This window comes from Aplysia californica, unplaced genomic scaffold, assembly GCF_000002075.1.
Source record: "Aplysia californica isolate F4 #8 unplaced genomic scaffold, AplCal3.0 scaffold01010, whole genome shotgun sequence".
Lineage (NCBI taxonomy): Eukaryota > Metazoa > Mollusca > Gastropoda > Aplysiida > Aplysiidae > Aplysia > Aplysia californica.
The window spans coordinates 139,042-165,597 of record NW_004798280.1 but is presented as its reverse complement, the minus strand read 5'-3'; the positions used below and the strand labels follow the sequence as shown (position 1 = coordinate 165,597).

Below are 26,556 nucleotides of genomic sequence, written 5' to 3'. Positions count from 1 at the left end.
CACACACACACACACACACACACACACACACACACACACACACACACACACGTTCAAAATGGAAGCTATTACTTTACGAGCTTACCCCAGCGCAAAACAGTGATAGCAACAATACAAAGCTGATGTATGTCACTACAAATATTTTTTCTGGACGTCAAAAACAAAGAAAAACCGACTTTACAAAACCGACTTTACTCCCCACAGGTCAATGAACTCGAAACATCTATCTTCACAACTTCACCAATAAATCTAACTATGATATTATGTGCATAAATCTAAAGCACGGATAAGGTGTTGTTCAAAACTCACCTAATTTATGATCGAAATCAACAGTCCAAAGAAATGTTGTTCACCTTTTCATCTGTCAACGTAGACTGCCCAATGAAATCTGATGTCGCTGAAAATTGTACACAGCCAGCCTTGCAGTTGTAGTTTTTTCTTAATACAGTGCTAATGCCAATCGAAAGCATTTATTTAGTAAGGCCAATCAGATTTTTCTATCTTAAAAGGGTAATAAAACTTCCATTTCCATTTCGCCACAATTAGACCGAGTTCGATTTAATTTGACTTGATTCGACTTAATTTGACCGTAGCCTTCAAATTTAAACGTGTTTTGTTATCATGGCTGCTAGTCGAACCGGTCGTATAGTCGTCGGATGTGAACAGCCAATCACGGGGCCTGTATCCAAAGAGTCTCGACTTCTATTCCAGATAGGTGGGTATTGGGTTTTATTTTCATTGAAAGGAAGACAAATGAACAAGCTGCAAGGTGATATCAATAACTCCACATGCCACAAACTGAAAAATTGCGTGCCTGATTCCATCACTTAGTGACTTTTTTTTTCTTTTTCTTTTTTTTTTCTTTTTCTTTTTTTTTTTGTTGCTCTGGGAACACGACAGTAATGGACAATGTAGCAGTGGAGAGATAGACAGACAACCATCGATATCTCCCATGTCCACGGGTTTTTAGAACTTCTCAACACAGCAAGTACAAGATGCTGCAGTCGGCACGTCCCTATCTTAGAATTACAAAGTTCTATCTGACAGTTTTGGCCGCTTTGAGTTACTAAGCCTATGAGGTCAAACATCAGTACTTTAATGTACTATCTGCTCTATCAAAATCGTTAGATTTTTTGGAGTCGTTATCAAGATATTCAAACGATTACATACTTACTTACTTGTCTCACTTGTCTCACTTGTCTTACTTGTCTTACTTGTCTCACTTGTCTCACTTGTCTCACTTGTCTCACTTGTCTTACTTGTCTCACTTGTCTCACTTGTCTCACTTGTCTCACTTGTCTTACTTGTCTCACTTGTCTCACTTGTCTCACTTGTCTCACTTGTCTCACTTGTCTTACTTGTCTTACTTGTCTCACTTGTCTCACTTGTCTCACTTGTCTCACTTGTCTTACTTGTCTTACTTGTCTCACTTGTCTCACTTGTCTTACTTGTCTCACTTGTCTCACTTGTCTCACTTGTCTCTCTTGTCCACTGTGTTGGTTTCACTGCAGTCGGAAAATGTCCATCTCTGTCCCCCCCCCCCCCCCCCCTCTCTTCAGGATCCATCCAAGATAATTCAAAGGATTACATTTCTTTAAGATCTTTATAAGTTGTGAAATTTACAATTTTTGGGGGGTAAAACTTCTCAAAAAACAGGTACTGAGCAGATAGAACTTTGTAATTCTGGGGTAGCGACTTGAAGCCAATACTGAAGGAAGCACACACTCTCAGACTCGCGCCACTTGCTATCCGATCGCTAATATCCTCCAGAGGTTTAATTCCTCTCTCTGTTTTACTGGGCTTAGGACTCTTTCTGTCGACCCTGAATGTGGAAGTTCTCTACGAAAATATCCTCGCTAGCAATTTGAGTAGAACAACATTCTATTATTGTGTCAGCTTTTTAAAATATATTTTTGAATAACAGAGAAATTATATGTATAAATATTCATATATTATATATAAATATATATATATATATATATATATATATTTGTATTTATATATCGTTATCCACATTCTTTCTGTGATCGTGTTATAACTCACCACTTGTCTTAGTAATGGTCAGTTGAGGCACACTTGCTGCACTTCTTGGGCTCAATAAGAAAAACAAAAACCCTTAGCAATGCCAATACAAGACGTAAACGTGTCACGAATAATTGGAAAAACAAGTGAGTATTACAAAAAATAATTTAATATAGATTTTATCTTTTAAGCATATGATAGAAAAAGCACGGAATAACTATTGCCAATGATAATGTAATTGTTGGTTGGTATTGGCAATCAAATTTGATCAATAATAATCGTCGCAGCTCGAATAATTCACGGCCTTGATTTTTTTCTTTTTCTTTCTCTTTTTTTTTCAAAGTTCACCACTCTGGTGCTTCTCTGTCCATCCGTAGTGTGCACTGGAGTTGCTGTTGATTAATCCGACCAGATCCGATCCGATCCGATCCGATCCGATCCGATCCGATCCGCTCGTGACAGTGCGTACCCTGTATAAAATCTTTGTCATGATGTGGAACGGATGACCAGCCAAAATGTCAGACAACTAAGGGCATGCTGCTCCACAGACGGGTCACTTGGATTCCAAACCTAGCATCAGTAAAAAGTCATTCAAGATAAGATTAATAAGTCTTCTGGCCTACACCCCTTGAAATTGAAATGTCATTCTGATATTTTATCTCTGGTCACCAACATGTTCTACTTTACTTTTACTTTTTCGTTTAAGTAAGTAAGTAGTGTTGTCAGCACTTGCAACACAATTAGGGCATATAGGGTCAGAAGATTAGAAACATTGCTAGAGAGTATCCTGCCACACCCAAAAAAATGTGAGGCAGCGTGGTGGAATCAGGCTCTCGTCAATTTTTGGTCATTTAAAGTTATTGGTATCATCGTAAAGCTTGTTCACTTGTCTTTATTTGGATGAAAAAGTATCCATTTATCTTGAATCGAGTTATTTACGAAAGAAGGAGGTGGGGGTCACCTGTTTTCAGAGGTAAAATTAGTGAGAAATTGGCCACCAAAGGTTAGTTATTCCCTTAGCTTAAGAGTCCGTGGTAACTGAAAATTTACATTTTCTGTGCCTTTAATCAACGTTTTTCAGAAAAATTCATGCAGAAATGAGATCTTTAATGGGCATAGAAGGTGTGGAGTCAAAAAACAAAAGTTTAATAAAAACTCACAAACCTGAGGAAAAATGCAAGTTTCTTCATTTGGATTATTTTGACGAGAGCCTGATTCCACCACGCTGCCTCACAAATTCTATAAGCGGCGGATAAAAGTAAAGTAAAGCAAGAGAGTACATGTAACAAGCACAAAAAAGAAGGAGGAGAGATGAGGACGACAGATGTTTGATGGTTAGGAAAGAAGGTGCAAACGACACCAGTGCACCCGCCAGCCACCCTATTTAATATAACTGTTTAATCCTACTTTTATTTTTATTTTTTTTCTTGTAAGTGTTTCACGGCGCTCGGAACTGCATAAGGTCATATGAGCGCGCGGGACACATTAAACATTTTCAGTTGGTTGGAAATTTTGAATTTTGCCCTGGTGTCGGCCAAAGCCTACTCTTATCGATTTTAGACCACCAAGGAATCTTTAACGTGCGCAACTTGCACACGGATTTTTCGCCCTTGTCCGAGAAGGCTAGGTGTAGACAGCAGTAAGAAAGAGCCAAGGCGAGTAGAAGTAGAAAGGCTTCAGACTTAACCTCTAGGCCACGAGAGCCCCCGTTTCATCCTATACTGTCGTTTTGCATGGTGAGAAGAAGCAGTTTATCTATGGTAGGCCAACTGTGAACCTCTTTCTGTTTAGATGCCGGGGATTGACAGGTTCCCTTGACTCCCTCAATCATTCTGCGTGTCTTATCTGAGGATTTTTGAGGCATCGATGTGAAATCAAACATTCGTCAAAGTAATGAAACCAAAGAAACCGGCACTTTTCTGACGGCCGGGCAATGTTTTTCTATTATTTTTTCGATTCATTATTTTTTTTGTTTTGTTCTGCTCAATATCATGTCCATTAAAAAACATTCTGTATGGATTTTTACAGAAGAACGTTATTATAAGGCACAATAAAGAAAGGTAAATTTGCTTTCTGAAGCGGTTCCCCTTCTTTCTTTCTTTCTTTCTTTAATTCATATTTCACTGTTTGTCTGGTTTTTACTTGGTCTTGTTTTTTTTCTTTCTCTTTTTTTTGTTGGTAGGCTGGTCTGTCAGCGTACGGTACTGACACTGATGATTTCAAAAGGGAGTAGGACAGAAGGCATGATACAAGCAGTAAATATGGGAAAAATATGGTGGTTGGTTTTTGGTAGGAGAGGAATTGTGATGACGCTCACAAAATAATGAGTGTGCAATTATATAATATAGAAGTCTGTGGTGGCGATAAACCAGCGGGGATTGGGTCCAGAGTTTAGAAGCAACTTGTCCGCAAAACATGATCTCAAGGTGACAAGATAAAGCAGCAGCATTTCGTCGGTGTCCTAAGCAATCCACTTATTTAGTCCTTTTGGGTACTTTTTTTTACAGCAGATAAAAAAACAATACAAAACAAAACAAAACAACAGCAACAACAAAAGAACCACAACCTCCACAAAAAAAGCCAACAAAAACCAAAACACCCCCCCCCCCCTCGTTTCAAACTAGTTTTGTTGCGTTTGTTAAGAGCTGGAATCATGAAAAGAAAACAAATTGCACGCCTTGACCATACAAGTAAACTGTACCAGTAATTGTTGAAGTTCATGAAAGTTGCTTAGTGCATCATTGATAGGGTTGGGCGGGGGGTGGGGGTGGGGGTGGGGGTTAAAACCGAAAATTCCCATAATTTGATCTTAAGTGTATCGCGTGCGACTGCAGTGATTTTAAGTTCGCCATTACATTGTCATGTAAGAGACCCGAGTTCAATTCCTGTGTGGGGAATTTTTTAAATCGAGTATCTCGATCTGTTTGCTGGGATAGGTTGTCTCCTTCTCAGCCTTGGTTGGACCTGACAGGCATGGTCGAAGTCCGTCTCATAAACGATCGCTTAGTTATAGCTCTATAGATGGTGACGTAAAAAGGCTACCAGTGAGTACATTAATTATTGAAAAAAACACACAACAAAAAACCAGTATGATTCATTAAGATATTATGTTCAAATTGGATAGAAGAATCTTGTGTCAACTCCATGATATAAACAGCCTGAAAATAGGCTAGCTACCGCAACTACTATTGAACTGCTTTGTTAAGAAATTCCATGACATTTTAACCTGTACGTGTGACTTGTATCTCAATATCGGCCTTCTCAACACACATTTTGTTTGGGAATCATTTTGCTTGGGGGGGTGTTAGTACATTAGCATACCATACCAAAGAAAGAACAACAAAAATGTTATTTGGTTTTTTAAAAGCCACATAGCACGTTAAAACTCACAAACAAAACAAAACAAAATGCACACAAAACAAAATAAAACCCTAGAAAAGTTGGTCTTCAACAAAGAAAAACCAATCAACTAATAGTCGACTAAGGTCGATAATGCTGTGCTACCATAAAAGCTTCTGCTACTCTTTTGTGTAGGGAGAGCGATATCAGTGCGTCATCACAATTCTCAGTAAAAAAGATGGGATGACCGTGTGTGTTGGGGGGTTTGAGACATGGATTACTCACCCATTTTCAGAATTTCGTAAGGATAATCACACACAGAACAACCCACAGGTATATCTACTTTCTTGTTTCCAGATTCAGAACTGTGTTCCTAGGATGTCGGATGGATGTGCAAGTGTTTGCCCCCCACCTCTACAGTCTACAGTTACAGTCTTGGCTCTACAGTTCACTGTTCAGTCTACAGTACAGCTTCGAGATATCAGTCACTATTTACAGAATTGTTTCTTAGCTTGGACTCTGCCATAGATCTATAGAGGCTGTTGCATAGATTCTAGGCCTATTTATTTAAATTCACTTTGCTACAGTCCTTTCTACCGTTTAGCGAGTGATTGCTATGAAATAGAGGGTGTTAGTGTTAAGGCTAAAAGGGCTGGTTGGGGCCACCTCACCCCTGGTGAGAATAGCTCATGACCCGATATTCTCATCCCCACCCTGATGTAGGCATACGAGGACTCCCCCCTGACTTCTCGCAGGCCGACAAAATCACCTAGGCCCTGGGTGGCTTACCGCATGTTGATTGGGAATTGACTCATCACTCATCATGAGTGCTTAGAAAGTAGAGCGCTTGTTTCCTCAATCGAAGTGACTATTCGGACTCGAGTCCGAATAGAGAAAAATTATATTCGGACTCCGAATTGAGTCCCACATGACGTCCGTTCCGACTTTCGACCCTTGTTCCTAAATATTTCCAGCATTTACGAACTTCTTTTCGATTAATAATGATAACAGGACTCAGAGCTTTTACTTAAATAATACTAGATCTAGAATCTAGATCTATCAACGGACCCTCCCTAGTATGAACAGAACGACTAAGTTGAGCTGACCTTGCCGGGGGCAAAGTTAATTATATTATGTCGACCAGTGAGACTGCGCCTAGCGATCTCCCACTTTCGGCTTGCTGGGGGAAGAGGTGTTGGGGAGAGGCCACGGCTGTCGGTTTTGTGCAATGAATATAATGTGATAAAAAAGAATAATTAGATCTAGATTCTAGATCTGCAGAAAAACTATAGACCACACAACAAAATAAAATGAAACATGTGGAAAGACAAATGATGGTGGAAGTAATGATGTTGCTGTGGTGGTGGAAAGACCCTGAGTTGTTGGTTAGCGTACTTAGACACTAACTTGGTAGACCCTGCCATTGGGTAGATCTAATGATGAGAGTCCGCACAGTCTTTTGACTGACACAATCCTAGTAGAAAATTCTAGTTCTAATTCTGATTTTACGCAAAATCCCCCGACGACATTTATTTTATTATAATGTAACCTCCTTGCACTCAAAACTCACCTAGAAGCTGAGTCTGAATAAAAATAAAACCTTTTTCTCGGCCATGAGTCCGAATAAATACCCCCTTATTCGGACTCGAGTCCGAATAGAGAAATTTTTTATTCGGACTCGAGTAGAGCTGGCCTTCCTCAATGTAGGCTTAGGTCAACCACTACTGATTACTGTTGCCGTAGCTTTTAGAAAATTTTATTATTATTTTTAAAAATCGAATAGCCATTTAAAAATTACAGTGAGTACTGGAGAGGTATCATCAGGGAAAACAATCTTGACATTTCATTTTTGCGCTTTAAGTGTAGCTCTGTTTAATGGGATTTTTTCAATGTTGTTTACTGTTCATGGTGTATGTCCTTCACCCAGCCCATTAAATTTTAAAGTAAACCTTTGAAACTTATCCAGGACTGCACAAAACTTATTCTCTGTGCTGTTGTGTGTGTGTCTGACCTGCGCTATTATATATAGGCCTATAGAGCTGTGTGAGAATAGCAAGACCTTGGAGTAACTATATACGGAGAGGCCCTAACGTTGCGTCGCCCGCTCAACAGTTCCAACCAAGTTGAAGCCGAAAGGGCGGAGCTTATCGGGCCTGCCGCCATCTTTGTAAGTTCAAAACAATGCAGCGTACGCTGCGTAATCTCCTTTCAAAACTAGCTGCTCGGACTCCATTTTCTCTCGAAATTTCTTTGTATGTTAATTACAGCATTATAAGCACCCACGCACAGTTGTAATATAATAAGGAAGTTAATAAATCTTACTTGCATCAAATTACCAGCTCACTCAGTCGAACATTTAGTAATACATGTACTATGTATACACATTGTGACGGTAAGATAATTTTTAAAACTTGTTTTAGAGGAGAAATTTAGATAATAAGGATCAAAACAAAAATATAAACGGGATAACAAAATTTGCAGACTTTTCGTTCATAGAACTTCATCAGTGCAAAATAATGTCATTACTGACATTATTTTTACTAAAACGTAGACTTCTTGACTTAAACATACAACAATATATATATATATATATAAAACAAAATTGAAAATGATTACACAAAATATGGTAGTGAGGGTGGGATGGGATGGGCGAAGAAAGAGGAAGGAGAGGGCAAGGCAGATAAGAGTGAAGTATGATGGTGGAAATTAACCCCCCCCCCCCCCGAAAAAAAAGAATTAAAAAAAAAGAATAAAACAGCCCCCCCCAATAAAACGAGGAGGGAAGGGCACCTTTAAAACACCCAGACACTTTATCTAAATTTTACAAAATACTGTTAAGTGTATTGAAAAATTAATAGAAAATTTGAAATGATAGGCTTATAATAAGAAGAATTTCAAGACAGATTGCACTAATTTGTGACATTTCTCTTTTGACAATGTCACACCCCCTGAACAGACAGACTACACGTGACATCGAAAATGTTATTCACACACCAAACACACTTCAATGACATTCTTTGAAGGCACTGTCAAACCTCCGACGAGACTTCAAAAACAGCAAGGAAGTTACATTTGACACACTGGAGTCAACTAAGGTTTCACATTTTCAAATGCTTTGTCAACCGTAACAACACAAAACCAGCCATTTAAGCAACAGTTTTCTCATAGTCAATTGACAAGTATGCCAGACTAGATCTAGACACAAACGTGCAATCTTTTTTCGTTCTGTTTTTACTGTGCATGTGAGATGCATTTACGGCTAAATCAGAAGGCACTTCGCCATCAAGTTCAGTGCCATTGCTGGAGACTGATATTTTAAAAAACATTTTTCGTAGGCCTTATAAGTGTTTTACGGCACTCGCGACTGCATAAGTCATATGAGTGCGAGGTACACATTAAACATTTTAAGTTGGTAGGAAATTTTGAATTTTGCGCGGGTGGCGACCGAAGCCTACTCTTATCGATTTAGACCACTAAAGGACCTTTAATTTGCGCAACTTGCATACGCAACCTCTGTCGAGCCTCCGAGATTTTTTCACCCTTGTCCGAGAAGGCTAGGGGTAGATCTTTCCTACCAGAAGATCAGGGGTGTGGCTGAAAGACAGAAGTAAGAAGGAGCCAAGGAGTAGCAGTAGAAAGGCTGCAGAAAGAGTGCGAAGCCCTGAGGAGGTAGGGGCAGAAAGTGGAGACGATAGCAGACGAAAGAGAAAGTAGAATTTTAGAGAATAACATTTTTCCGTCACTACTCGGATCGAACCCGGGACCTTTGAATGAGAGGCCCACCGGACCCGAACGCTACGCAAACTGCCATTCGGTTGACAGTAAGTTTACAACTGAGAGAACTGAGCTGATCTCACAAACATGGCCGACAGTCGTCTGAAGCGGCTTCACGTTACGCGACTCGCGGCCTCTCCTAATAATAGTTACTCCAAGAGCAAGACACACAGGCTGTTCTCACCCCTCGTGAGGATAGTCTCTTCCTGAGGCTGGGGGGAAAGATTGAAGAGTACTGGACCACTCATATTATTGCGCGAGAATGGGGGTGGAGGAAGGGATTAGGGGAGGGGGGGTTCAGGGGGGTCCCCCCTGACAAACTGTTTTAAGGAACTGATCTAGGCTACCGGTCTGAGATTCTTCATTGAGAGAGATAAGAAAACTGGGGAAAATCATGAATTCCTAAGTCTAAGGTTGTCGAGACCCTGCAAAAGTAGTCCAAATCCGCTGGTCCAGTATTCTTCAATCTTACCGGCAGGGGGTTAGGGTAGATCTCTTCTTTATACTTTATTATGTTTGTTGGGGTAGTCGCTTTTTTAATTACGGATTTTATCCTCCCCAAGTCAAGTCGGTCAGATCATCATCAGAGGTGTCTAAACGACAAGTCTAGAGTTAAAAATTATAATAGTGTGTAGAGACTTTTGTCCATGACTGTGATCTCCAGTCTTGTTCAAACTTTTCCTTGTTGTGTTCATTTTTATTCTTTTACATTCATTGAGAACAAACAAACGACTAGATGGCTTGATATATGTTTCAAATTATTTGTATTTGATTGAAATAAAAGGCTATTTTAAAGACTTTGTGAGACATCATCATATCAAGCACTCGTCAAATTTATGTAATTGCATAAAACCGAAATTTTTACCCAATCTATTTGATAATTTTTATCGAAGCTTTTTGTTTGAACACATTTTTTACCCTATCTGTACGTCGTGTTTTACTGTCGTATCCATACGACATGGGGAAACTCTGTGCCACCACTTTCCAAAGAGGAAATTTACTCGTTAATCCGATCCGTACATTTTGAATAGTCTGTCAAAATGATTTTTTGAGAAATACTGAAAGTTAAAGTTTCAAAGAGATCTTCGTGAAGTATTCTAAAATGTGAAGAATACAACCCTGGGGGTGCAAAATGACCCCAGGGCGTACAGATCTAAGGGTTAATGTCTATTTTAAAAACACATCTGTCTTGATTTTTCTTGAAAACGTTGATCAAAATCTAGGCGCAATGTGATAATGAAGCTTCCAATATTCCAAGGACTGGAAACTCAATGTTTATTGCTGCCATTTTCTCGTTAATTTTACCTCTGACACAAAGAGATCCCCACCTCCTTCAATCATCAATTCATCATGGATTTTAATTCAAGACAGATGGGTATTTTTTTTCACCCCCACGTTCGTTAATTCAGCCTGAACTACACAGTCACAGGTTTCCTTTTCCCATAGAGACAGGCAGAGAAATGAAGAAGTAAGAAGAGCAGCTCTCGGCTTTGAGTCCTGCCTGCATTACATAGAAAGACAGAATAATATTATGGTTTGGCCACCTGTTACGTAGGTCACCTGGCCAGCCAGCCTCGAGAGCCTACAACACGAAGCACTCAGGCTATAAAAAAGGTGGATCGAGGGTGTCAAGGAAACCCTGAGAAAACATAATATCACAACTGAAAGAGCTTCGGAGCTGGCCTACCATAGAAAACTGCATCTCCCCTCGACGCTTAATAACTGCAACAGAGGATGAAAAAGTAAAAGTAAAAAGTAAAGTCTAGAGATTGTGATGCTTGTGCTGTACGTATAATATTGTATACATTTGTTACAACAGTCCCTGTAGTTTTCCTACAACAATTAATCAATTATTGACAGTCAAGATTTCCTACTCTGTGTTTTATTTTTTTCTTGATGCCATTTATTAAATAATTCTAATTAAAATAATTGTATTTTTTCTTCTTTCAAGGCTCCAACTGTGTGAGCTGACCTGAAGTGTCTACACATTCACTAAACACAGCAGAGAAGTGAAGGAAGCACCATGAGTGTCTCTGCTGCAGCCCAGATCATGAGGTTTGTGTGCTTATTTTCTTAGTCTCAGAGCATAAAAATAGATCGTTTCGTCTTCTCATGTAGTTGAATCTACCACAGTTGTATTAATTTGACAGTCACCTACGACCACTTCCTGTGCCTTCCCTTGTATACCTAGTTTTTACATTATAATGGCCCTGTAAGATGGAGACTTTCATGAACAATGGGTGGTTGTCTTAGACATTGTATCAAAATTGCGAGACAGCCAGCCATTGTTGTGGAGAAAAGTGAGTGTCTTCCAGGACGTCTTGGTCATTGTCATTATATTTTTTTTTCTTCTAAATGCGAGGGGGAAGTTGTTGATTGTGCAAGTGAGTAATTGTCTTAGAGGTGGCAGTTAAAGCGTGCTTGGTGATATTTGAAATGTGTTGATTATATTCCTTTTTTGACAATTAGTATTAGACTTGTCATTGCTTTAAGTGAATATATAACATTATAATATTTTATATGCTTTACTTTTACTTCATGGTCACGATAGAATGCAACGGTTTTAAGAGAGGGGGGGGGATTATAAAATGGACAGAATACTGAAATAGGTTTGGGGGCATGATGGAGTTAATCTGAGTCCTTGCCCATGTTGCCTTCGTTTTGGAAAGTTAGTTGTAGACGCTTAGTTAATTTTTGCGTTTTAAAAAGATAATTAACTTGTGCTGTTGAGTAATTAATGTCTGTGAAAATTGATGTTATCATTTGGATTTGTTTCTCTATTGTTTTCAGGCAGGCAGATACTGTCAAGAATACAATGACAGGTACATTTTTTTATGCCTTTAAACCTAGAGGTTACTGTTTCTTTTCATAAATAATTGTCATGCTTTCTTATCATATAAGCTGAATCTATAATAAATATGTAAATGAAATAGAGAGAGCAACTCAATATTGTTTTTAATGTAAAGTGTTTCATTAGATTTATTTTCATGTTTGGACATAGAGATTGGTAATTTCTGTCATGAAAGTACACATGATGAAACATGAGTGGGCAACCATGATGGCTGATGTCTATTTCAGATCTGGCATTTAAAGAAAAAAATACAAGAAAAAAAAAGAAAAGATGGGAGGGAGTTGAAAAGGGAGAGAAATACTTTCAGAGGTAGCCTTGCAGACAGATAATAATATAATAATAATAAATAGCATTTGTATAGCGCATATATCCCTGCTCAACAGCAGGCTCTATGCGCTCTACACTATATTATGGCTTGACGTTAATTCAATTATCAATTATCCTGCTTTTAAGAAATTGTGAGTGGTGATAGTCTTTTTATCTAACAGAGTCTGGCAAGAGCCTCTCAGAACTGTGGGTGACCAGACAAAAGCTTGAAGACCTGTACAAAAGACTGCTGCTGGTGGATTTAGAGTATGCCCTTGATAAGAAAGTGGAACAAGAGTTGTAAGTATATTATTATTGTGCATAAAAAATATTAGTGCAGTGTACATTACCTAGTATATTGGTAACAGAGAGTATAAAAATGCCTGATTAAAGTGGGAAGATTGTGTCATGTCTGTACATTTTTTTGTGCTTTGTTTTTGGACTTTGAAGGCTGAAAAAAAAGAAAGAAAAGGAAATGTTATATATATCCAAACTGATATTGTAGAGGTACATAATTCTCTTCCGGTGAATTGAAATAATTTATTAAGTTGTTTAGGTCATTGTCTTTTATGGTGTTATGGAATTCTTTCTTAAATATTGGCAAGAACCTTTTCTAAATGCAAATGTGAGTAAGGACCTGTTTTGAGCTCGGGCGATCAACTTTTTGACACCGCTTTTCCACATTTTTCACGGGTTCTGCTTAAGGGAGAGGTTTTTTTGTCGAATAGAGGAAGATGAAAAAATAAAAAGAGGGATTTGGATTCCGACCTAGAGGAGATGGGATACAGCTGGACTGAGGTGGAGACTGAAGCCTGAGACAGAACTGACTGTCCTTCAAATTTATCGCCCAGCTTTGGTAAAAATGTAGGATACAACCCCATAAATAGAGGTACTCACAGGGAGGCATATCTACATAGCAGTCATGAGGTGAGTTAGATTCTCCGCACAAGACAGATCCTGCTGAATAAAATAAAATGAAGGAAAGTACAACACTTTGGCCACTTAAAACGACGTGAGACCATTGTGAAAGAGGTATTCAAAGGAATGATGTGGGAAGGAGAGCCAGGGGAAGACAAAGAGTAATATGGATGGACAACATTAAAACATGGACTGGCCTGGGTATAGCAGAATGTGCAACGGCAGCTCGCGACTGTGAAGGATGAAGGGTTATTACACATCAATCTTTGAGTCAGAGATGACCTCTCAGGTATCCAGGTAATCATGTTTATCAAACTCATTCCTTTTCCCCTCTGTTTCTCAATGTTCAGGTGGAATCATGCCTTTAAGAACCAGATCAGCATCCTTCAAACGCAGTCTAAGGACAGACAGGTGATTCTGCATTATCTGTATTCTTATTGGCTTTTGACCTCGTTGTCTAATTTTGGTCGACTAGTGAAACATTTTTATGTTTGTGGGTGGTTATCGGGTTCTCTGGTGTGGTTTGCTCTTTTTTCCCCATCAAACATATATCGTTCTTATCCGTCTTCTTTTTTTTGTGTTTGTTAGTCTCTTGTAACACCTCTAACCTTCAGCACTTATGTGACCTAATTGTGTTGCAAGTGCCGTAAAACGCTTACTGAAATAAAACAAATTGTTATGTTTTCGATAAGATTCCTTTCAGTGTTCTGTTGGATTGTTAACTGCACTGGCTAGTGGTTGGGCTACCGGACTCGTAATCGTGAAGTTGCGGGTGTGGGGGTTTGAGCCGCGAGCCAGACGTTGTGTCCTTAGAAAAGGCACTTTACACGAATTTTTCCTCATTTCACCCAGGTGGGAATGGGTAACCGGCCATAGACAGCGAAGGATCCTGTCAGTATGTTAGTGTTTTAGCGCCGATAAATGACTGCTTGCACTGTATGCTTCCCAGGAAGTTGAGGTTGTTTCAGAATGATCTCAGGTCTGCTGGGGTAATAGTATAGATTGTGAAGTGCATAGAGTTTGCTGTTGAGCAGGGATTTGCGCTATACAAATGATATCTATTATTATTGTTATCAGATAAGTTTGAGGGAAACATTTTTCCTCCATCGCTGTCAGATCGTGTACTTAATTAATGGGGTGGCTACCTTTGCACCTAACTATTGCCTTTCATGATTACCCGTGTTCTTCATCCCCTTTGTTTAGTTTAAGTAAGAATTTTACGGCATATGCAACACGAAGAGGTCATTGAAGTGGGGAAGATTAGACGTGTTACTAGAGATAAACGTACAAAAAAAAGGAGGAGAGACAAGGAGGATAGATATTTGTTAGGACTTACTAGATAGTAATATGCACTAAGAAAAGGAGGAGAGAGAATCAGGATAGATGTTTGATAGTACTTTTTAAAAGAGTTTTACGGCACTTGCAACATGAATAAGTCATTCGAGTGTAAAAGATTATTAAAGGTGTTATTTGAGAGTAACATACAAAGAAAAGGAGGAAGAATAATGACGATAGAATGTCTGTGAGGAAAGAAGGAGCAAACCACACCAGAGAATCTGCCAACCACCCACATTACAAACCATCGACACACTTTGGAATATTTAAGGTGGGCGGGGGGAGGGGGGGGGGTGACTGCTTTAACTGTGCTTGTCATGGCTCACCCAGACTGAGTGGGACACAGCATCCTAGCAGAAGAGAGATGAGGCTGCATTATTGAATAGGTAGTGAAATGGGAAGTTAAACATTGAATGGAAATGGGTTTGGAGCGGTGATGTTATTTATCAATTTTACCTAATTAATCTGGTGTGTCTTTTGGGGTCAATTAAAAAAAAAAGAGTAAATACTTTGCATTTTAACAGAATTGAAATGAAGCATGTGATAAAATGATTTGTTTGTTGTTTTTTTTGTGTGCCCAAATTTACACAGAACAGGCCTCAAGTGTGAATGCTTATTTTTTTAAAAATATTTTTTTTAGATAATTGAAAGTAGTCATGTGATAAAAGAATTTTTTGTGTGTGTGCCCACATTTACCTCATAGGCTCAAGAAGACCTTGGCACATACATTGTTAGACTGGTTTCTTAGTGTTTTTCTCCTTTGTTGGTATCTTTATTTGTTCACCCCTTTCTGAATTTGTCTTTTTTTCTTTTTCCTTATCAGAATCCCAAGAAAATTGAAGCCCATGCCAGCCTCCTTTTATTTCTGGAAACTGCAAGTGGATTTTATCTGCAGGTAAGTATAGATACATGCCATTCCAAGAATACTTCAGATGTCTCCAGTACTTTCCAGAATTAAACGTTGACATCTTTTCTAGACCATTGTCTTCCTGCTGGTAAACATATTTGTCACCTGTGCTGACAATTTGAGTTACTTCTTGGATTTTAGCTTTATGGAAATTGATACATCAACTTTATAAGTGGAGTTTGCACAATTTGTAAGTGTATGGAATAATTAAAGACACAGTAAACTTCTTGAAGAAAATGGCATCAATTGAAAAGCAATAAATCTGACCCTAGTGTCGATTTTCAGCTGATATTTCCATTCATGGATTGCGAGACGTAGCTCATTTTGTCAGCACGCCTCACATTTGTTTCCTTGGCGTATGTGAAGAGCTGAGTTGTGTTTTCACCTCATCTACTGTGAAGTGGTGAAATGGTATAGGTTTAACGCCGCTATCAACACTTCTAGGTTATTTAAGAGGCGGGGCCTCCGAATTTAACGTCCGTCTCCGAAAGGACTGAGCCAAGTTTGAATTTCGTGTCAAGTGCCTTTCCCAAGGACACTGCATCAGACCGAGTTGAGGCTCGAACTCCTGAACCTGCTGGTATCTCACGATTATCAGTCCAGTAGCCTTACCACTAGGCTACGGACGCCTCACCGACTGTGAGCAGGTGTAAGTGTAAGTTGATTGCAAGTAGGACAGGGATAAAAACTCACCCTTTCTCCGTGGGCGGGACAAAAGCCTCAGGAAGGGAAGTGGCAGGCTCTATAATCTTGACCTTTTCTGTCCCGGCAGTTTTAGGCTAACAAAATTCTGAAATTATGTAAACTGAGCCCAAAAATGTGAAATTATGCGATTCTGTTAATTTTAACAAAGAATGATAAAGGAAAATAAACAGAAATTATGCAAAAAATGATCAAATTTTGCTAAATTATGCGGAGTGCTTAAAACCATGGTGACAGCCTTATAGTACTTAACGATAGTAAAGTACAGTGTATATTATATTGTGTGTTGATTCTACAATGTCTTATAAATCAGACAGTACAGCCATTATGAAATCTCGAATGCTTCTTTATTGTCACAGAGATATTATGGTAAAAAATAATTGTTGCAGCCTTACCCCTGACAAAGTTTTTTTCTCTTCCAGTTCCTGCAGACAATTTGTTCTACTTTCAAACTTGATCTGCCCTTTAGGAGAAGGTCGGCTGCCTTTGGTGTCATGAGAGGTAAATTAAAAAGTCATTTTTATTTGATGGTTTTTGGAATACAAAAAGGAAGCGGAAAATCTGGCATCCTTGCTGGAAAGAACTGAAGAACGTTCTTCCAGATGTGCACTGGCACAATCAGTGGAAAGACCCTCAGTGACATTTTGGAGAGAGCATCAATGGACTTGTCCGGAATGCAGGGATGTTGCTTCCTGAGACAATGAACAATATGTGAGGCAGCGTGGTGGAATCAGGCTCTCGACAAAATAATCAAAGTGAAGAAACTTGCAGTTTTCCGCAGATTTGTGAATTTTTATCAAATTTTTGTTTTTTTGGCTCAACACCTTTCATGCCCATTAAGGAACTCATATTTTCTGTGTGGATTATCATGAAAAACGTTGATTAAAGGCACAAAAAATTTAAATTTTCAGTTGCCACAGACTCTTAAGCTGAGGGAATAACTAATCTTTATCGGCCATTTTCTCACTAATTTTATCTCTGAAAACAGATGACCCCCACCTCCTTCATTCGCAAATATCTCGACTTGTATTCAAGATAACTGTATATTTTTTCCATCCAAATAAAGACAAGTGAACAGGCTTTAAGATGATACCAATAACTCTACATGCCCAAAAATTGACGAGAGCCTGATTCCACCACGATGCCTCTCATGTTCATTTGTCTAACTTCTGTTTTTCTGGTTCATCTATTACTAGTATCGTTGTCGGAGGTAGATATACTGGAATGAAAACGTTAAGATTGTTAGTTTCAGTTGTTTGCTTTAGAAGTTTTTGCTCCAGGAGGAAAATGAATGCTGTGAACTCAAATTGTGATACTTTTGTTTAAACTTGTTGTTTCAGGATTTAGAAGGTTGGTTTGTATTTTTTCTGTTTTTTGTTAAATCTTTGTTTTTGGGTTGTTGTTGGGTTGTGTTTTTTTTTTAGTTATTAAAATTAAAATATGTGAATATTTTTTGTCATGGTTCGTGGTCTTTTGTTTCAGAAAACATCATGAACTACAAGAAAATTGTGACTCCCAAGAAGAGTTCGTGCTTGTACATTTGCTGCCATTGCTTGGTCCACCTCGGAGATATTGGTGAGCTTGCGTTTCTGTGTTCTCCTTCAGACTTGTCAGAACTTGCGTTTTGGTGGAAAAGATGTGAATTTATTGGTTTAAAAGTAGGTAAAGGAGTTTTTTAAATTTCATGTACTGGAAGCGAAAGTGCTGGGATATTTCTGCAAATGATGTATAATCTCATGTGAGCAGGTCAGTTTTTGTTCTCTTCCTTGCACAGTTTGAGCCAGAAGTTTAGAACTTATGTGAAAAGACGTCGTAACGGTTGGGAATTCAGATAGATGTGTGTAACTCCCCGGGGCGGTTCCACTGACTGAAGTGTCTTTAGGCCATTCCCAAAGGGGGGACATTTCTCGTTCATGCTCGGTAGAATTGTAAATGGGCTGATTCATCATGTCGCACTCATAACTGTGCCTGATCTACAACAGGGAACTGCTGCTTTTTCTTTCCTAATCTTTACTATTGTCATTTTTTCCTCTACTTCTTTTGTATGTTTGTCACATTCTTGTGACCCACTATTTCCGGGGAGCCTTGATAGTTGAAGCAGACTTTGTGCTGTTGAAGCTAGAGAGGTGAGCAGAGTAAGTCTGATTCCCTGTAAGGACTTCTCTGTTGACATCCACCCCTTGGCGCTCAAATGACCTTATGCAGTTGTGAGCGTCGTAAAACCTTCTACTAAACTAAACTAAGATAGATGTGCCTTTTCACCTATCAAAATCAAGTGATAGAAAAAGAAATGGGAACAATAAACTGTTGAACTTGCTGTTTAGACCACCTGTCCAAGACAATCCCCTGTGCAGACATCCATTTCCCACTTTCCCTCTAGCTTTTTTTTTCTGTATGATAATGACATTGTCCACGACGTCCGCCTGTCTAAAACAGCCTCTTTCTCCTCCACGATGGGTGGCCGCCTTACAGAATTTTGACTGTTTAACCCTATCCGTACGCCCTGAGGTCATTTTGTACCCCCGGGGTTGTATTCTTTACATTTTAGAATGCTTCTTGTATGAAGATTTCTTTGAAACTTTCAGTATTTCTCAAAAAGTCATTTTGACAGACTGCTAAGCAAAGCGTACATATCGGATTAACGAGTAAATTCCTCTTTGGAAAATGGTGGCGCAGAGTTTCTCATGTTGTATGGATACGATAGTAAAACACGACCTACGGATAGGGTTAAGTTGTGGCACAGAGTTCCCCACGTTGTATGGATACGATAGTAAAACATGACGTACGGATAGGGTTAAGTTGTGGCACAGAGTTCCCCACGTTGTATGGATACGACAGTAGAACACGACGTACGGATAGGGTTAACACTTTGCAGTCACACAGCCGGCAGTACAAAATGCCTCATGTGGTCTCCCAGCCAGGAGAGTCACTGCAACGGACGTGTCGTGGAACGGATAATTTTCACTGTTACATTATTGCGCCAAGTGACCGCAAAGTGTTGAAAGTGGGTGGTTGGCGGGTGCTCTGGTGTAGTTTGCTCCTTCTTTCCTATCAAACCTCTATCGTCCTTATCTCCCCTCCTTCTATTTTGTGTATGTTACTCTCTTGTAACACCTCTAACCTTCAGCACTTATATCATGACCTTATTGTGTTGCAAGTGCAGTAAAACTTGTACCAAAAAAAAAAGTGTTTAAAAAATATGTTTGTTTTTTGTTTTCTCAGCTCGCTATCGTGGCGAGATGTGGCAGGCCCAGACGTACTACAGGCATGCTGCCAACCTGTCTCCCAACAATGGTACGGTGACAGTAAAATTTTGCTCTGGTATATGTGTCGGTTTGAAGGGTTTGCGTATTATCCCCCCAAAAATACTTGTGTATGATCTGAAAAGTGAAAAGCGTAGTTATTTCTATCCAGTACAGATTATTGGTGGGGTTCGGATGGACAAAATACGTTTGTGTTTTATCCAAAAAGGGAAAAGTGATGGAAATGCTGATGATTCAATTCATAGTCATTAGAGATGATTAGGCTGTTGAAAAATACCCCCAAAAAACTGAATTGAAGCAACCAAAAATCAAAAGTTACAATGTGTTTTGAGACAAAATATTTCAGGACAGTTCAGACAATCGTCATCTCTCTCTGTTTCTAGGTCAGCCTTACAACCAGCTGGCTATTTTGGAAGCTTCCAAAGGTGACAAGCTGTCCACGGTGTTCTACTACGTGCGCAGTCTGGCCGTGAGGCACCCGTTCCCTGTGGCTGCCACCAACCTGGAGAAGTTCTACTCCAAGCTCATCAAAGACACGTAAGGAGGGGGGGGGGGGTGGTGGCTGTGTGTGTGTGTGTGTGTGTGTGTGTGTGTGTGTGTGTGTGACTCGAAGCTCATCAAAGACACGTAAGGGGGGGATCGCTGTGTGTGTGTGTGTGTGACTCGAAGCTCATCAAAGACACGTAAGGGGGGGATCGCTGTGCATGTGTGTGTGTGTGTGCATGCATTCGCGACTCGAAGCTCATCAAAGACACTTAAAGGGGGATTGTTGTGCGTTGTGTGTTTGTGTGTGTGCGTGCGTGCGTGACTTCAGCTCATCAAAGACACGTAAGGAGGGATCGCTGTGCGATTTATGTGTGTGTGAGTGTGTGTGTGTGTGAGTGTGTGTATTTGTACTAGCGTGACTTAAAGCTCATTAAAGACACGTAAGGGGGGATTGCTGTGCGTTGTGTGTGTGTGTGAGTGTGTGTGCGTGCGTGCGTGACTTAAAGCTCATCAAAGACACGTAATGAGGGATCGCTGTGCGTTGTGTGTGCGTGTGTATGTGTGTTTGTCCATGCTTTTTTGAGCATGTGTGTTTGACCGAAAGCTCATGAAAGATTCTTAAGGACTTGGCACTGTGTTCCATGTCTATGCCCATGTGTGTGTGTGTGTGTGTGTGTGTGTGTGTGTGTGTGTGTGTGTGTGTATGTGCTTGTATGTGTATATTCATACTTTTGTGTAATGTATCTTCATGTGTGTTTGTGTGCGTGTGTGTGTGTGTGACTACTTGAGTTGGCCTCACATTGAAGACAAAAGAGGAAACTACAACAAGGTGATGCCCAAAGTAAAATGGGTTTAAGCATCTAAAAAGTGTTTAAGTAAGAAAGTTTATTCCATAATTGCAATGGGTCAGTGAATGGCTTGGAAAGACTAAATTATTTAAAACTCACTAATATGTCAATTACACGATCAGTTTGCCTCATTTTTTTACTTTTCACCTTTTAAAAATGTTTTTTCAGGAGATCAGACTTCGATGGACCTAACCTGACTATGACTGACATTATTGTGGCTTTCCTGCAGTTCCACGCCCTGCTGCACATGTCTACAGGTGAGGATTTGTTCTTGTCTCGTGGCGTAGGACGGAGAAGAAGGGAAGGAGAGACCTTTTGATGAATAAACAATGTCTACATGCAAAATTTGAAAGATCTGTTCTCCGTTGTTGATCCCAACAGAATTCTCGGTCTTATATAAGGCTATTGGCCTTTTCGGTAAAATGAAGATATTGTAAGTGGGTGGTTGGCGTGGTTTGCCTCTTCTTTCCTATGAAACATCTATCGTCCTTATCTCCCCTTCTTCTTTTTTATGTTTATTACTCTCTTGTAACACCTCTATTCTTCTGGCGCTCATATGACCTTATGCAGTTGCGAGCGCCGTAAAAACTTCTACTAAAACTATTTTAAAAAAAGAAGATATTGTAATTTTTATTAAATGTAAACTGTTGTTGTTTTAAGACTGAAATTTTTACCTCTAAACTTTTTAGCTTTCTTACCTGGCCTTTGCTAAAGGAAATTAAGCCGGCTGTGAACTGTTGTGAATGTAACCAACTTGTGTTTTGCACGCTCATATGACCTTGTGATGCAGTTGTGAGTGCCATAAAACTTTTACTTTACTAAACACGTGTGTCTCAGGGTTGGACGGAGAGTCGTTTAACCTGACTCTTAAATGATATCAAGCCATACTGTGAATGCAACCGACTCATGTTGTATGTGCTCATATGACCTTTGATGTTTGCTTCCCCCATCCCCCCACCCCACTTCCTAACCGCCATCTAACGAACCTACGCCCACCCCCCAAAAAAAAAAGTTTGCTCCCCCCCACCTCCCCACTTCCTAACCCCTCACCTAAAACAAACTTACCACCAGCCCCAATCCAAAAAAAGTTTGCTCCCAACCCTCCCCCGCTTTCTAGCCCCCCATCTAAAAGAAACACTCATCCACCCCCATTCAAAAACTAGTTGGCAAAACTAACTAAAGAGCGCTGCTCCATGATGTATGGCAGAGCAAGCTTCTGTATTCCAACTCGTAGGTCGACCCGCCAGGTGCCCTCCCACACACACCCACAGCATTACGCAATTCGGAAAGTTACTGCAGTTTTGTGGACACCAACAACTGTGCACGCACTCCAAGTGTGTATAGCTTTGTTTGTAGGCATGAGGAAATCGCCGCGTTATTCACACCGGGAGCAAAATTTAAAATATTATGTTGACACTGAGACAGGACTTATGTAGTTGTGAGCACTGTAAAACTCGCACTAGACGAAACATGATTAATTTACCCAAATCCAAACATATGTCTGCCCCCCTCCCCCCCCCACCCCCCCGCCACCCAGGGCAATGCCACAGACTGAAATGTCTTTACGCCATTCCCAAAGGAGGGATATTAACATGTTCCTTTGAACAGTAGAATTGTAAATGAGGTGGCTTGCAAATGAGCTGTCATGCTCATACTGTGCCGAAACAACATAGGGGCAACTGCTGCTTTTTCTTTCCTCATCTTTTCTATCGTCATTTTCCCTCTACTTCTTTTTTTTTGGGTATGTTTGTCACTCTCTTGTGAACTGGCTATTTCCGGGGTGCCTTGATAGTCGGAGCAGACTTTCTTCTGTTCGGACTATAGAGGTGAGCAGAGAAAGCCTGATTCCCTGTAAGGACTTCTCTGTTGACATCCACCCCTTGGCGCTCATATGACTTTATGCCGTTGCGAGCGCTGTAAAAACCTTACTGCAACTAAAACACATATATGTGTCGCGACGTGGTGGAATAAGGCGCTCGTCAATGTTTGGGCACATGGGGTTATTGGTATCATCTTAAAGCCTGCTCATTTGGTTTGCTTTTGGTGAAAATGATATTCATCTATAATGAATAGAAGTCAAAATATTTGCGATTGAAGAAGATCGGGGTCGCCTCATTTCAGAGGTGGAATTAGCGAGAAAATGGTCCCCAAAGTTTGGTAATTTGGGTGTCCTTGGAAACTGAACACTGACATTTTGTCAGCCTTTTAATCAATGTTTTTCAGTAACATTCACATAGGAATGTGTTTTTTTTAATGGATACTAAAAAATTTTGAGCCCAAAAAAGAAAATACGAAAAAAAAATTGGCCAATGATCAGAAAAATGTCTATTTCTTTGATTTCATTATTTTGACGAGCGCCTGATTTCACCACATATATGTGAGGCAGCGTGGTAGAATCAGGCTCTCGTCAAAATAATCAAAGTGAAGAAACTTGCATTTTTCCGCAGGTTTGTGAATTTTTATCAAGTTTTTGTTTTTTTGGCTCAGCACCTTTCATCCCCCTTAAAGAACTCATTTCCGTGTGGATTTTTCTTAAAAACGTTGATTAAAGGCACAAAAAATGTAAATTTTCAGTTACCACGGACTCCTAAGCTAAGGAAATAACTAATCTTTGGCGGCCATTTTATCACTTATTTAACCTCTGAAAGCAGGTGACCCACACCTCCTTCATTCGCAAAAGTCTTGACTTGCATTCAAGATAAATTGATATTTTTTTCATCCAAATAAAGACAACTTGTCACAAGTGAACAAGCATTAAGATTATACCAATAACTCTACATGCCCAAAAATTGACAAGCGCCTGATTTCACCACGGTGCCTCACATATATATATCTCCCTCAGGGCTGGACCGAGCGTCGTACCTGAAGACGCGGATCACCTCGGCCCTCGGGAGCCACATCCGCTCCCAGTCGGTGTCGGCGGCCCACCTGACGGGCATGGTGGCCATCTCGGTGTTTGCGCTGCACCGCGCGCGCTGCGACGACGCCAGCGACACCGGGGAGCCCGCCCGCAAGCCCGGCCTGTCCTCAGAGGAAGAGCGATGTGTGCAGATACACCTCAGCTTTGCAGGTTCGCCTTTAGATTACGGTGCTTGGGTGTGGGGAGTTGTTGGGAGAGTAACTTTTTTTGGATTGGGGATGGGCTTCTTTTAGATGGGGGGGGGGGGGAGCAAACTTTTTTGGGATTGGAGATCGGTGTAGGTTTGTTATAGTGCATAGATGGTGGTTTGGAAGTTGGGATGGGGGGGGGGGTAAACTTTTTTTTGGACTTGGGGTGAGTGTACGTGTAGGTTCGTTTTCGATGGATTGGGGGTAGGTGTTTGGCAGGTGTATTGTGTGGTTTGCTCCTACTTTCCTATCAAACGTCTATCTTATCGTTATTCCTTTTACTTGTATATTGTTGTCTCGTACACCTCTCATCTTCAGCACTTATAATTATGACCTATTTCTCTTTCAACTGCCGCGAAACTTTTACTGTGGGCGGTTGGCGGGTGCTCTGGTGTGGTTTGCTCCTTCTTTCCTATCAAACATCTATGGTCCTTAACTACCCTCCTTCTTTTTTATTTTTGTTACTCTCTTGTAACACCTCTAATCTTCTGGCGCTTATATGACCTCATGCAGTTGCGAGCGCCGTAAAACATCTTCTAAAACAAAGCAAGCTTTTACTAAAATTAAAAAAAAACAAAAATCTGTGACTTCCTTCCCCAGCCAAGCTCCTGGAGACCCTGCTCCAACACACGCCCAAGGAAGACAACAAAGCCAGGGATTATCTCACCTTGCCCGCCATCAAGGTCATGTTCGACTGGCTCTCGGTGAATCGGGACGTCCTGCAGGGACGAGAGTTCAACAATTCCAGGTAATTTGGCTGTCTTTTCTTCTTCTTCCTCCCTTCGTTCAACAACTCCAGGTAATTTGGGTATCTTTTCTTCTTCTTCTTCCCTTTGTTCAACAACTCCAGGTAATTTGGGTATCTTTTCTTGTTCCCTTTGTTCAACAACTCCAGGTAATTTGGGTATCTTTTCTTGTTCCCTTGTTCAACAACTCCAGGTAATTTGGGTATCTTTTCTTGTTCCCTTTGTTCAACAACTCCAGGTAATTTGGGCATCTTTGCTTCTTCTTCCCTTCGTTCAATAGTTGCAGGTAGTTTATTTTGTCTTTCTTACTTTTTTGTTCAATAAATTTAAGGCAGTTTATTTGTCCTTTTTACTTTTTGTTCAATAATTTAAGGTAGTTTATTTGTTTTTCTTACTATCTGTTCAATAATTTAAGGTAGTTTATTTGTTGTTCTTACTATCTGTTCAATAATTTAAGGTAGTTTATTTGTTTTTCTTACTTTTATTCAATAAATTAAGGTAGTTTATTTGTTTTGCTTCCCTTCGTTCCCCAATTTCAGGTATCTTATATCTATTCTTCTTATCTTTTTTCAACAATTCCTGTAGAGACTGGAAACATTTTCCACAGGGACAATAAATTGTCTCGTCTCATCGTGTCTGGTCTTGTCTCATCTCATCTTGTCGTGTCTCATCTTGTCTCATCTCATCTTGTCTCATCTTGTCTCGTCTCATCTTGTCTCGTCTCATCTCATCTTGTCTCATCTCATTTCATCTTGTCTCATCTCATCTTGTCTCATCTCATCTCATCTTGTCTCATCTCATCTCATCTTGTCTCATCTTGTCTCATCTCATCTCATCTCATCTTGTCTCGTCTCATCTTGTCTCATCTCATCTCATCTTGTCTCGTCTCGCCTCATCTCATCTTGTCTCATCTCGCCTCATCTCGTCTCATCTTATCTTATGCTCTCTCCCCCCCACAGTATCTGGCAAGACTTTTGCAAGCTACTCAACATCATCCAGTGGCTGCTGAATGACACCAACAAAGCCTCGGATCTTCCCAAGTGTGAGTGCTGTTTGGTTTTATGTTTTGCGTCTTTGGTCCCTGTCCTGATTTGGTGCTCAATTTTGCAATTTGTGGGTTATGAATAAATTGTGTGACTGTGGTAGTTATTGTGACAAATGTGTTCAACCCGACCCGCCCCCCGGGCGGTGCCACTGACGGAAGTGTCTTTAGGCCTTTCCCAAAGGGAGGATATTTCTCGTTCTATTCTAGTGCACAGTAGATTTGTAAATGGGCTGATCCAACAATGTCACACTCATAACTGTGCCTGAACTACAACAGGGAACTGCTGCTTTTTCTTTCCTAATCCTTACTATCGTCCTTTTCCTCTACTTCTTTTGTATGTTTGTCACACTCTTGTGACCCGCTATTTCCGGGGTGCCTTGATAGTCGAAGCAGACTTTGTGCTGTTGAAGATAGAGAGGTGAGCAGAGTAAGTCTGATTCACTGCAAGGACTTCTCTGTTGACATCCACCCCTTGGCGCTCATATGACCTTATGCAGTTGCGAGGGCCGTAAAACCTCTGCTAAAACTATAAAAATGTGTTCAGAGAGGATAGCTGAGTGTGGTTTATTCTTCAGTTAGTCTGAAAAAGATTTGGCTGAGGTAGATACATAGAATGCAAGTTTGTAAACGAAATTTTTCACGATGGCCGCTGGATTGGAAAAGTAGTAAAGTAAAAGTAAACTAAATTTTACCAAATATACATTTTAGATACTTCAACCTTTTGTATTCGCAAAGTAAAACCCAGCCGTGCTTCGAAGTAATGTGAAGGTAACCAACTATGCCTCGCTCACTCGCTCGCATGACCTTATGCAGTTGTGAGCACTGTAAAACTCGTATACTTACTTTTCCGATCCAGCGGCCATTTGGGTTCTAGCCCTTCGGCCTATTAAAACACTCAGCAAAACA

General features: G+C 40.1%; 1 protein-coding gene across 1 annotated transcript in view; it reads left to right on the top strand.

Moving 5' to 3' along the window:
- Positions 1–5,568: 5,568 nt before the first annotated feature.
- Positions 5,569–26,556, top strand: part of LOC101861402 (ankyrin repeat and KH domain-containing protein mask) — a gene marked incomplete in the record, with an annotated part of 46,978 nt that continues 25,990 nt past the window's right edge. The window contains 14 exon segments of the mRNA XM_013089660.2: positions 5,569–5,694; positions 11,087–11,190; positions 11,926–11,957; positions 12,475–12,592; positions 13,561–13,621; positions 15,369–15,440; positions 16,577–16,655; positions 17,637–17,729; positions 19,377–19,448; positions 19,801–19,954; positions 20,920–21,008; positions 23,594–23,821; positions 24,460–24,607; positions 25,565–25,647. Of these exon segments, the coding sequence (XP_012945114.1) occupies positions 11,159–11,190; positions 11,926–11,957; positions 12,475–12,592; positions 13,561–13,621; positions 15,369–15,440; positions 16,577–16,655; positions 17,637–17,729; positions 19,377–19,448; positions 19,801–19,954; positions 20,920–21,008; positions 23,594–23,821; positions 24,460–24,607; positions 25,565–25,647 (1,261 nt within the window).